At 59.7% G+C, this 12,315-nt stretch overlaps 1 protein-coding gene across 9 annotated transcripts in view; it reads right to left on the bottom strand.

Moving 5' to 3' along the window:
- Positions 1–3,408, bottom strand: part of STXBP5L (syntaxin binding protein 5L) — a 419,668-nt gene extending 416,260 nt beyond the window's left edge. For 8 of the 9 annotated variants that reach the window (XM_075334850.1, XM_075334854.1, XM_075334852.1 and 5 more), the window contains exon 1: positions 1,337–3,408. In XM_075334850.1, the coding sequence (XP_075190965.1) occupies positions 1,337–1,519 (183 nt within the window). In that variant the 5' untranslated portion in view covers positions 1,520–3,408. The remainder of the gene's footprint in view (positions 1–1,336) is intronic. The other variant, XM_075334851.1, reaches the window with a different exon arrangement.
- Between the last annotated feature and the right edge of the window lie 8,907 nt (positions 3,409–12,315).

Genomic DNA, 12,315 nt, shown 5'->3' with positions numbered 1-12,315 from the left:
GCAGCCCTCCTGTACTGCAGCCTGCTCCACCTGCGGCCCTCCTGTACTTCAGCCTGCTCCACCTGCAGCCCTCCTGTACTGCAGCCCGCTCCTGCTGCGGTCTTCCTGTACTGCAGCCCGCTCCACCTGCAGCCCTCCTGTACTGCAGCCCACTCCTCCTGCAACACTCTTGTACTGCAGCCTGCTCCACCTGCAGCCCTCCTGTCCCGCAGCCCACTCCTCCTGACACCCTCTTATACGGTAGCCCGCTCCACTTGCAGCCTTCGTGTTCTGCAGCCCGCTCCACCTGCAGCCCTCCTGTACTGCAGCCTGCTCCTCCTGAGGCCTTCCTGTACTGCAGCCCGCTCCACCTGCTACCCTCCTGAACTGCAGCCTGCTCCTCCTGCTACCCTCCTGTACTGCAGCCCGCTCCACCTGCGGCCCTCCTGTACTGCAGCCTGCTCCTCCTGCCACCCTCTTGTACTGCAGCCTGCTCCACATGCGGCCCTCCTGAACTGCAGCCCACTCCTGCTGCCACCCTCCTGTACTGCAGTCCGCTACACCTGCGGCCCTCCTGAACTGCAGCCTGCTCCTCCTGCAACCCTCTTGTACTGCAGCCCGCTCCACCTGCGGCCCTCCTGCACTGCAGCTTGCTCCTCCTGCCACCCTCCTGTACTGCAGCCCGCTCCACCTGCGGCCCTCCTGAACTGCAGCCTGCTTCTCCTGCCACCCTCTTGTACTGCAGCCCGCTCCACCTGCGGCCCTCCTGGGCCTGCCACCCTCCTGTACTGCAGCCCGCTCCACCTGCGGCCCTCCTGAACTACAGCCCGCTCCACCTGCGGCCCTCCTGAACTGCAGTCTGCTCCTCCTGCCACCATCTTATACTTTAGCCCGCTCCACTTGCGGCCTTCGTGTTCTGCAGCCTGCTCCACCTGCAGCCCTCATGTACTGCAGCCCGCTCCTCCTGAGGCCTTCCTGTACTGCAGCCCGCTCCACCTGCAGCTCTCCTGAACTACAGCCTGCTCCTCCTGCCACCCTCTTGTACTGCAGCCTGCTCCACCTGCGGCCCTCATGTACTGCAGCCCGCTCCATCTGCGGCCCTCCTGTACTGCAGCCCACTCCTGCTGCCACCCTCTTGTACTGCAGCCCACTCCACCTGCGGCCCTCCTGAATTGCAGCCCGCTCCACCTGCGGCCTTCCTGAACTGCAGCCTGCTCCTCCTTCCACCTTCTTGTACTGCAGCCCGCTCCACCTGCGGCCCTCCTGAACTGTAGCCTGCTCCTCCTGCCACCCTCTTGTACTGCAGCCCGCTCCACCTGCGGCCCTCCACTCCCTGGGGCCCCAGCCTGCACATTACCTTGCACACTTGGAACTGCTCAGAGGTGAGGCTCTCCTGGATTTCCGGTTCTCGGGGGGACATCACGGCCCCCGGCTGCCCGGCTGGATAAGCTGCACAGCCGCCACCTGTTCCAGCACCGACTCCTGCTCCAACCGGCGTTGAAGCAGTTAATCCATCCAGCACCTTCCGTATTGTCTTCATCCTGGGTCACCTCTATGAGGTCAGGGGGGCACAGGGGGCCCCAATGTGCATCAGGTCCAGACGATGTGAGAAGGCACGAGGAGCGATGACTAGGTGTGATTACAGGGAGACATCATGGAGAAGAGTCCGCGACCCGAGAAACTGCGTCCAGAGGTGACGGCGGATCAGCCGGACCCCCGACAACAAATCCTGGGAGAAAGGTCTAAACAAGAGGGGCAGCTATGGAGGCGACATCCCAGGAGCCCCCGCTCAGTACTGGATCCGATCTTCTCTAGCAGAGATCCCGGACAAGGTCCATCGATCAATCCTCAGGTCAGATCTCTGCCCCGGCCACCAGCTGCAGCACATGTCCGATCCTGCCCCGTCTGATCCCGTCAGTCCACACACCTGCGCTGGATCACAAGAGGTGGGATCACCGCCCCCAGTCCGGGCTGTAAGAACGAGAGACAACACAGTCTACTCCACCAGCACCAGATCCCCCAAAATCCACTCCCAGAATCTCTTCTACAAGAAACTAGATCCCCAATCTCCACTGTGGATGAACAGTTAAGACAGATCTCTGGCTCCTTCGCTCCACATCACCAGATCATTCACTTTCTGTAATCACAGCGGATCCTATTATCAGTTTCACAAGGCCAAATCCTCCATTGTCCTGTACAATAGAAGTGATCGCTCCTCTACAGCAAACTAGATTCCACGATATCTACACAACCCCCAGATCCCTTGATCTGTCTACATCAGGCTGCCGACTCGATACTAGATCCCATCTCCAGCCTGCTTTAACTGCTTTTACAAACCAGATCCCCTAAACGGATCTGATACCATCAGATCTCTCAGTCTCTACTGGATTGCTAAATCTGATGTGTAACAGTCCAAATCATTTCGTTAGATCCGACCAGATCCCTGATTTTAGGCTAATTAGATCTCCAGTCAACCCTACAAAAGCCCAGATCTCTAACAGATAACAGATTGGATCTCCAAATCTATACTAGATCCACCAATATGATGTGTAACAGACCAGATCCCCTGTATAATACAAATCTAGATTACATCTCTCTGTAACAGATCCCCAATCTACTTTATAAAAAAAATGGATCTCAGTCTGTAACAGTATCTCCTGTCTATATTAGATCCCCAGTCTGTTATATATTACAATAGACCAGATCTCCCAATGTACACTAGATTCCCCAGACTAGATTCCCCAGGCAAGGTCTCTTCTTTACAACAGAGTGGATCTCTCAGTCTGCATTAAGTCCAACAATCAGGCAAAATCCCTTCTTTACAACAGACTAGATTTCTCAATGTATAATCTACTCTATAACAGAACAGATCTCACCATCTATACTTGATCCCCTCAAATAAGATCCCTTCTTGACAACAGACCAGATTTAACAACGTGTGTGAGATCCCACCAGACTAGATCCCCTCTTTACAGCACCGCGGAACGCTCGGTGTCTCCTGAGCTCCTGGACTGGGAGCCGGATCCCAGATCTCCAGTGGATCCCGACGATCTCCAGCAGATCCCAGTCTTCCAGCAGATCCCAGACCTCCAGCAGATCCCCGACCTCCAGCAGACGCTCGGCCGTTGCTCCCCGGCTCCTGCAGACAGGACGGCGGCTCCGGTCCTCCACAGGTTCAGCACCTGCTCCTGTCAGGGCGCAGCCGCCTCCGAGCCGCCGACTGCGGTGATTTACGCTCCGGACCCGGCTGCTGCTGATGTGAGGAGCCCCGGTCCCCGGTCGGCGGCCCCGGTCCCTCGTCAGCAGCTCCCGGTCAGCAGCCTCCTCCCCGCGCTCCGGTGTCCGCGCTGTAGCTCAGCAGGTGCGGCCGCCGCTGGAGGAGCCCGGTCCGGCTGTCACCACCGCTGCTGTCCGTGGTGCTGAGGAGAATGGGCGGGAACGGGAGGGCGGGACCAGGGCGGGCCGCGTGAGGGCAATAAATAATTCAAAACCTCCGACGTTAGCTCGGCCCCCGAAACACGCCTCCACACGTGACTCATACTGCCACGCCCTCTCCACGCTACTAACCAGTCACGTAGCTTAATTGTTAGAGGGGTGGAGACGGCCACTCGTTACTCACCAATCACAATAAACCTAGGGCGGGTTCCGTAAGAGAGCCACGCCCACATTTCGTTCCGTCAGATGCAGCAAAAGTAGGCGGCACTGTTTTGAAGCAATTAATGATTGGTCGGCAGTGCGATGACTGAAAGCCGAGCGAGCGAATGAGGAACGAGCGTCCGTGTGTTACATAAAGGGAGTGGTTCGATGCAGGTATATAAACGATATTTCTGGAGCAGAGGATAGTAACGCAGTGCGAGGCCGGTGGACGATGCTCGGTGTCGTCGTGTGCTGGTACTGTGGGTGTGAGGCGGACGATGCCTGGTGTCGTGTGCTGGTACTGTGGGTGTGAGGCGGACGGTGCCTGCTGTCGTGTGCTGGTACTGTGGGTGTGAGGAGGACGATGCTTGGTGTCGTGTGCTGGTACTGTGGGTGTGAGGTGGACGATGCTCGGTGTTGTGTGCTGGTACTGTGGGTGTGAGGCGGACGATGCCTGGTGTCGTGTGTTGGTACTGTGGGTGTGAGGTGGACGATGCTCGGTGTTGTGTGCTGGTACTGTGGGTGTGAGGAGGACGATGCTTGGTGTCGTGTGCTGGTACTGTGGGTGTGAGGTGGACGATGCCTGGTGTCGTGTGCTGGTACTGTGGGTGTGAGGCGGACGATGCCTGGTGTCGTGTGCTGGTACTGTGGGTGTGAGGAGGACGATGCTCGGTGTCGTGTGCTGGTTCTGTGGGTGTGAGGCGGACGATGCTCGGTGTCGTGTGCTGGTACTGTGGGTGTGAGGAGGACGATGCCTGGTGTCGTGTGCTGGTACTGTGGATGTGAGGCGGACGATGCTAGGTGTCGTGTGCTGGTACTGTGGGTGTGAGGAGGACGATGCTCGGTGTTGTGTGCTGGTACTGTGGATGTGAGGCGGACGATGCTAGGTGTCGTGTGCTGGTACTGTGGGTGTGAGGTGGACGATGCTCGGTGTCGTGTGCTGGTACTGTGGGTGTGAGGAGGACGATGCTCGGTGTTGTGTGCTGGTACTGTGGATGTGAGGCGGACGATGCTAGGTGTCGTGTGCTGGTACTGTGGGTGTGAGGTGGACGATGCTCGGTGTCGTGTGCTGGTACTGTGGGTGTGAGGTGGACGATGCCTGGTGTTGTGTGCTGGTACTGTGGGTGTGAGGAGGACGATGCTCGGTGTTGTGTGCTGGTACTGTGGATGTGAGGCGGACGATGCTAGGTGTCGTGTGCTGGTACTGTGGGTGTGAGGTGGACGATGCTCGGTGTCGTGTGCTGGTACTGTGGGTGTGAGGCGGACGGTGCCTGGTGTCGTGTGCTGGTACTGTGGGTGTGAGGAGGACGATGCTCGGTGTCGTGTGCTGGTACTGTGGGTGTGAGGCGGACGATGCTCGGTGTTGTGTGCTGGTACTGTGGGTGTGAGGCGGACGATGCTCGGTGTCGTGTGCTGGTACTGTGGGTGTGAGGCGGACGATGCTCGGTGTTGTGTGCTGGTACTGTGGGTGTGAGGAGGACGATGCTCGGTGTCGTCGTGTGCTGGTACTGTGGGTGTGAGGCGGACGATGCCTGGTGTCGTGTGCTGGTTCTGTGGGTGTGAGGCGGACGATGCCTGGTGTCGTGTGCTGGTACTGTGGGTGTGAGGAGGACGATGCTCGGTGTCGTGTGCTGGTACTGTGGATGTGAGGAGGACGATGCCTGGTGTCGTGTGCTGGTACTGTGGGTGTGAGGAGGACGATGCTCGGTGTCGTGTGCTGGTACTGTGGGTGTGAGGCGGACGATGCTCGGTGTTGTGTGCTGGTACTGTGGGTGTGAGGCGGACGATGCTCGGTGTCGTGTGCTGGTACTGTGGGTGTGAGGAGGACGATGCTCGGTGTCGTGTGCTGGTACTGTGGGTGTGAGGCGGACGATGCTCGGTGTTGTGTGCTGGTACTGTGGATGTGAGGAGGACGATGCTCGGTGTTGTGTGCTGGTACTGTGGGTGTGAGGTGGACGATGCTCGGTGTCGTGTGCTGGTACTGTGGGTGTGAGGAGGACGATGCCTGGTGTCGTGTGCTGGTACTGTGGATGTGAGGAGGACGATGCTCGGTGTCGTGTGCTGGTACTGTGGGTGTGAGGAGGACGATGCCTGGTGTCGTGTGCTGGTACTGTGGATGTGAGGAGGACGATGCCTGGTGTCGTGTGCTGGTACTGTGGGTGTGAGGCGGACGATGCCTGGTGTCGTGTGCTGGTACTGTGGGTGTGAGGCGGACGATGCTAGGTGTCGTGTGCTGGTACTGTGGGTGTGAGGCGGACGATGCCTGGTGTTGTGTGCTGGTACTGTGGGTGTGAGGAGGACGATGCCTGGTGTCGTGTGCTGGTACTGTGGGTGTGAGGCGGACGATGCCTGGTGTCGTGTGCTGGTACTGTGGGTGTGAGGCGGACGATGCTAGGTGTCGTGTGCTGGTACTGTGGGTGTGAGGTGGACGATGCCTGGTGTCGTGTGCTGGTACTGTGGGTGTGAGGGGGACGATGCCTGGTGTCGTGTGCTGGTTCTGTGGGTGTGAGGCGGACGATGCCTGGTGTCGTGTGCTGGTACTGTGGGTGTGAGGAGGACGATGCCTGGTGTCGTGTGCTGGTACTGTGGGTGTGAGGTGGACGATGCCTGGTGTCGTGTGCTGGTACTGTGGATGTGAGGAGGACGATGCCTGGTGTCGTGTGCTGGTACTGTGGGTGTGAGGTGGACGATGCCTGGTGTCGTGTGCTGGTACTGTGGGTGTGAGGTGGACGATGCTCAGTGTCGTCGTGTGCTGGTACTGTGGGTGTGAGGAGGACGATGCTCGGTGTCGTGTGCTGGTACTGTGGGTGTGAGGAGGACGATGCTCGGTGTCGTGTGCTGGTACTGTGGGTGTGAGGCGGACGATGCTCGGTGTCGTGTGCTGGTACTCTGGGTGTGAGGAGGACGATGCCTGGTGTTGTGTGCTGGTACTGTGGGTGTGAGGCGGACGATGCCTGGTGTCGTGTGCTGGTACTGTGGGTGTGAGGCGGACGATGCCTGGTGTCGTGTGCTGGTACTGTGGGTGTGAGGCGGACGATGCCTGGTGTCGTGTGCTGGTACTGTGGGTGTGAGGCGGACGATGCCTAGTGTCGTGTGCTGGTACTGTGGGTGTGAGGGGGACGATGCCTGGTGTCGTGTGCTGGTACTGTGGATGTGAGGCGGACGATGCCTGGTGTCGTGTGCTGGTACTGTGGATGTGAGGGGGACGATGCCTGGTGTGTGCTGGTACTGTGGGTGTGAGGGGGACGATGCCTGGTGTCGTGTGCTGGTACTGTGGATGTGAGGTGGACGATGCTCGGTGTCGTGTGCTGGTACTGTGGGTGTGAGGCGGACGATGCCTGGTGTCGTGTGCTGGTACTGTGGGTGTGAGGCGGACGATGATCGGTGTTGTCGTGTGCTGGTACTGTGGATGTGAGGAGGACGATGCCTGGTGTCGTGTGCTGGTACTGTGGATGTGAGGAGGACGATGCCTGGTGTCGTGTGCTGGTACTGTGGGTGTGAGGCGGACGATGCCTGGTGTCATGTGCTGGTACTGTGGGTGTGAGGTGGACGATGCTCGGTGTTGTGTGCTGGTACTGTGGGTGTGAGGCGGACGATGCCTGGTGTCGTGTGCTGGTACTGTGGGTGTGAGGCGGACGATGCCTGGTGTCGTGTGCTGGTACTGTGGGTGTGAGGAGGACGATCCCTGGTGTCGTGTGCTGGTACTGTGGGTGTGAGGAGGACGATGCCTGGTGTCGTGTGCTGGTACTGTGGGTGTGAGGAGGACGATGCCTGGTGTCGTGTGCTGGTACTGTGGATGTGAGGCGGACGATGCCTGGTGTCGTGTGCTGGTACTGTGGGTGTGAGGAGGACGATGCTCGGTGTCGTGTGCTGGTACTGTGGGTGTGAGGCGGACGATGCCTGGTGTCGTGTGCTGGTACTGTGGGTGTGAGGCGGACGATGCTCGGTGTTGTGTGCTGGTACTGTGGGTGTGAGGCGGACGATGCTCGGTGTTGTGTGCTGGTACTGTGGATGTGAGGAGGACGATGCTCGGTGTCGTGTGCTGGTACTGTGGGTGTGAGGAGGACGATGCCTGGTGTCGTGTGCTGGTACTGTGGGTGTGAGGCGGACGATGCCTGGTGTCGTGTGCTGGTACTGTGGGTGTGAGGCGGACGATGCTAGGTGTCGTGTGCTGGTACTGTGGGTGTGAGGCGGACGATGCTAGGTGTCGTGTGCTGGTACTGTGGGTGTGAGGTGGACGATGCCTGGTGTTGTGTGCTGGTACTGTGGGTGTGAGGGGGACGATGCCTGGTGTCGTGTGCTGGTACTGTGGGTGTGAGGCGGACGATGCTCGGTGTCGTGTGCTGGTACTGTGGGTGTGAGGCGGACGATGCTAGGTGTCGTGTGCTGGTACTGTGGGTGTGAGGTGGACGATGCTCAGTGTCGTCGTGTGCTGGTACTGTGGGTGTGAGGAGGACGATGCTCGGTGTCGTGTGCTGGTACTGTGGGTGTGAGGAGGACGATGCTCGGTGTCGTGTGCTGGTACTGTGGGTGTGAGGCGGACGATGCTCGGTGTCGTGTGCTGGTACTGTGGATGTGAGGAGGACGATGCCTGGTGTCGTGTGCTGGTACTGTGGGTGTGAGGTGGACGATGCCTGGTGTCGTGTGCTGGTACTGTGGGTGTGAGGTGGACGATGCTCAGTGTCGTCGTGTGCTGGTACTGTGGGTGTGAGGAGGACGATGCTCGATGTCGTGTGCTGGTACTGTGGGTGTGAGGAGGACGATGCTCGGTGTCGTGTGCTGGTACTGTGGGTGTGAGGCGGACGATGCTCGGTGTCGTGTGCTGGTACTCTGGGTGTGAGGAGGACGATGCCTGGTGTTGTGTGCTGGTACTGTGGGTGTGAGGCGGACGATGCCTGGTGTCGTGTGCTGGTACTGTGGGTGTGAGGCGGACGATGCCTGGTGTCGTGTGCTGGTACTGTGGGTGTGAGGCGGACGATGCCTGGTGTCGTGTGCTGGTACTGTGGGTGTGAGGCGGACGATGCCTGGTGTCGTGTGCTGGTACTGTGGGTGTGAGGGGGACGATGCCTGGTGTCGTGTGCTGGTACTGTGGATGTGAGGCGGACGATGCCTGGTGTCGTGTGCTGGTACTGTGGATGTGAGGGGGACGATGCCTGGTGTGTGCTGGTACTGTGGGTGTGAGGGGGACGATGCCTGGTGTCGTGTGCTGGTACTGTGGATGTGAGGTGGACGATGCTCGGTGTCGTGTGCTGGTACTGTGGGTGTGAGGCGGACGATGCCTGGTGTCGTGTGCTGGTACTGTGGGTGTGAGGCGGACGATGATCGGTGTTGTCGTGTGCTGGTACTGTGGATGTGAGGAGGACGATGCCTGGTGTCGTGTGCTGGTACTGTGGATGTGAGGAGGACGATGCCTGGTGTCGTGTGCTGGTACTGTGGGTGTGAGGCGGACGATGCCTGGTGTCATGTGCTGGTACTGTGGGTGTGAGGTGGACGATGCTCGGTGTTGTGTGCTGGTACTGTGGGTGTGAGGCGGACGATGCCTGGTGTCGTGTGCTGGTACTGTGGGTGTGAGGCGGACGATGCCTGGTGTCGTGTGCTGGTACTGTGGGTGTGAGGAGGACGATCCCTGGTGTCGTGTGCTGGTACTGTGGGTGTGAGGAGGACGATGCCTGGTGTCGTGTGCTGGTACTGTGGGTGTGAGGAGGACGATGCCTGGTGTCGTGTGCTGGTACTGTGGATGTGAGGCGGACGATGCCTGGTGTCGTGTGCTGGTACTGTGGGTGTGAGGAGGACGATGCTCGGTGTCGTGTGCTGGTACTGTGGGTGTGAGGCGGACGATGCCTGGTGTCGTGTGCTGGTACTGTGGGTGTGAGGCGGACGATGCTCGGTGTTGTGTGCTGGTACTGTGGGTGTGAGGCGGACGATGCTCGGTGTTGTGTGCTGGTACTGTGGATGTGAGGAGGACGATGCTCGGTGTCGTGTGCTGGTACTGTGGGTGTGAGGAGGACGATGCTCGGTGTCGTGTGCTGGTACTGTGGGTGTGAGGCGGACGATGCTCGGTGTCGTGTGCTGGTACTCTGGGTGTGAGGAGGACGATGCCTGGTGTTGTGTGCTGGTACTGTGGGTGTGAGGCGGACGATGCCTGGTGTCGTGTGCTGGTACTGTGGGTGTGAGGCGGACGATGCCTGGTGTCGTGTGCTGGTACTGTGGGTGTGAGGCGGACGATGCCTGGTGTCGTGTGCTGGTACTGTGGGTGTGAGGCGGACGATGCCTGGTGTCGTGTGCTGGTACTGTGGGTGTGAGGGGGACGATGCCTGGTGTCGTGTGCTGGTACTGTGGATGTGAGGCGGACGATGCCTGGTGTCGTGTGCTGGTACTGTGGATGTGAGGGGGACGATGCCTGGTGTGTGCTGGTACTGTGGGTGTGAGGGGGACGATGCCTGGTGTCGTGTGCTGGTACTGTGGATGTGAGGTGGACGATGCTCGGTGTCGTGTGCTGGTACTGTGGGTGTGAGGCGGACGATGCCTGGTGTCGTGTGCTGGTACTGTGGGTGTGAGGCGGACGATGATCGGTGTTGTCGTGTGCTGGTACTGTGGATGTGAGGAGGACGATGCCTGGTGTCGTGTGCTGGTACTGTGGATGTGAGGAGGACGATGCCTGGTGTCGTGTGCTGGTACTGTGGGTGTGAGGCGGACGATGCCTGGTGTCATGTGCTGGTACTGTGGGTGTGAGGTGGACGATGCTCGGTGTTGTGTGCTGGTACTGTGGGTGTGAGGCGGACGATGCCTGGTGTCGTGTGCTGGTACTGTGGGTGTGAGGCGGATGATGCCTGGTGTCGTGTGCTGGTACTGTGGGTGTGAGGAGGACGATCCCTGGTGTCGTGTGCTGGTACTGTGGGTGTGAGGAGGACGATGCCTGGTGTCGTGTGCTGGTACTGTGGGTGTGAGGAGGACGATGCCTGGTGTCGTGTGCTGGTACTGTGGATGTGAGGCGGACGATGCCTGGTGTCGTGTGCTGGTACTGTGGGTGTGAGGAGGACGATGCTCGGTGTCGTGTGCTGGTACTGTGGGTGTGAGGCGGACGATGCCTGGTGTCGTGTGCTGGTACTGTGGGTGTGAGGCGGACGATGCTCGGTGTTGTGTGCTGGTACTGTGGGTGTGAGGCGGACGATGCTCGGTGTTGTGTGCTGGTACTGTGGATGTGAGGAGGACGATGCTCGGTGTCGTGTGCTGGTACTGTGGGTGTGAGGAGGACGATGCCTGGTGTCGTGTGCTGGTACTGTGGGTGTGAGGCGGACGATGCCTGGTGTCGTGTGCTGGTACTGTGGGTGTGAGGCGGACGATGCTAGGTGTCGTGTGCTGGTACTGTGGGTGTGAGGCGGACGATGCTAGGTGTCGTGTGCTGGTACTGTGGGTGTGAGGCGGACGATGCCTGGTGTTGTGTGCTGGTACTGTGGGTGTGAGGGGGACGATGCCTGGTGTCGTGTGCTGGTACTGTGGGTGTGAGGCGGACGATGCTCGGTGTCGTGTGCTGGTACTGTGGGTGTGAGGCGGACGATGCTAGGTGTCGTGTGCTGGTACTGTGGGTGTGAGGGGGACGATGCCTGGTGTCGTGTGCTGGTACTGTGGGTGTGAGGCGGACGATGCTCGGTGTCGTGTGCTGGTACTGTGGGTGTGAGGCGGACGATGCTAGGTGTCGTGTGCTGGTACTGTGGGTGTGAGGTGGACGATGCCTGGTGTCGTGTGCTGGTTCTGTGGGTGTGAGGCGGACGATGCTAGGTGTCGTGTGCTGGTACTGTGGGTGTGAGGAGGACGATGCCTGGTGTCGTGTGCTGGTACTGTGGGTGTGAGGTGGACGATGCCTGGTGTCGTGTGCTGGTACTGTGGATGTGAGGAGGACGATGCCTGGTGTCGTGTGCTGGTACTGTGGGTGTGAGGTGGACGATGCCTGGTGTTGTGTGCTGGTACTGTGGGTGTGAGGCGGACGATGCTCAGTGTCGTCGTGTGCTGGTACTGTGGGTGTGAGGAGGACGATGCTCGGTGTCGTGTGCTGGTACTGTGGGTGTGAGGAGGACGATGCTCGGTGTCGTGTGCTGGTACTGTGGGTGTGAGGCGGACGATGCTCGGTGTCGTGTGCTGGTACTGTGGATGTGAGGAGGACGATGCCTGGTGTCGTGTGCTGGTACTGTGGGTGTGAGGTGGACGATGCCTGGTGTCGTGTGCTGGTACTGTGGGTGTGAGGTGGACGATGCTCAGTGTCGTCGTGTGCTGGTACTGTGGGTGTGAGGAGGACGATGCTCGGTGTCGTGTGCTGGTACTGTGGGTGTGAGGAGGACGATGCTCGGTGTCGTGTGCTGGTACTGTGGGTGTGAGGCGGACGATGCTCGGTGTCGTGTGCTGGTACTCTGGGTGTGAGGAGGACGATGCCTGGTGTTGTGTGCTGGTACTGTGGGTGTGAGGCGGACGATGCCTGGTGTCGTGTGCTGGTACTGTGGGTGTGAGGCGGACGATGCCTGGTGTCGTGTGCTGGTACTGTGGGTGTGAGGCGGACGATGCCTGGTGTCGTGTGCTGGTACTGTGGGTGTGAGGCGGACGATGCCTGGTGTCGTGTGCTGGTACTGTGGGTGTGAGGGGGACGATGCCTGGTGTCGTGTGCTGGTACTGTGGATGTGAGGCGGACGATGCCTGGTGTCGTGTGCT

The sequence above is a fragment of the Anomaloglossus baeobatrachus genome, chromosome 2, assembly GCF_048569485.1.
Source record: "Anomaloglossus baeobatrachus isolate aAnoBae1 chromosome 2, aAnoBae1.hap1, whole genome shotgun sequence".
NCBI classification, from domain to species: Eukaryota; Metazoa; Chordata; class Amphibia; order Anura; family Aromobatidae; genus Anomaloglossus; species Anomaloglossus baeobatrachus.
This window is presented reverse-complemented; position numbering and strand designations above follow the sequence as displayed.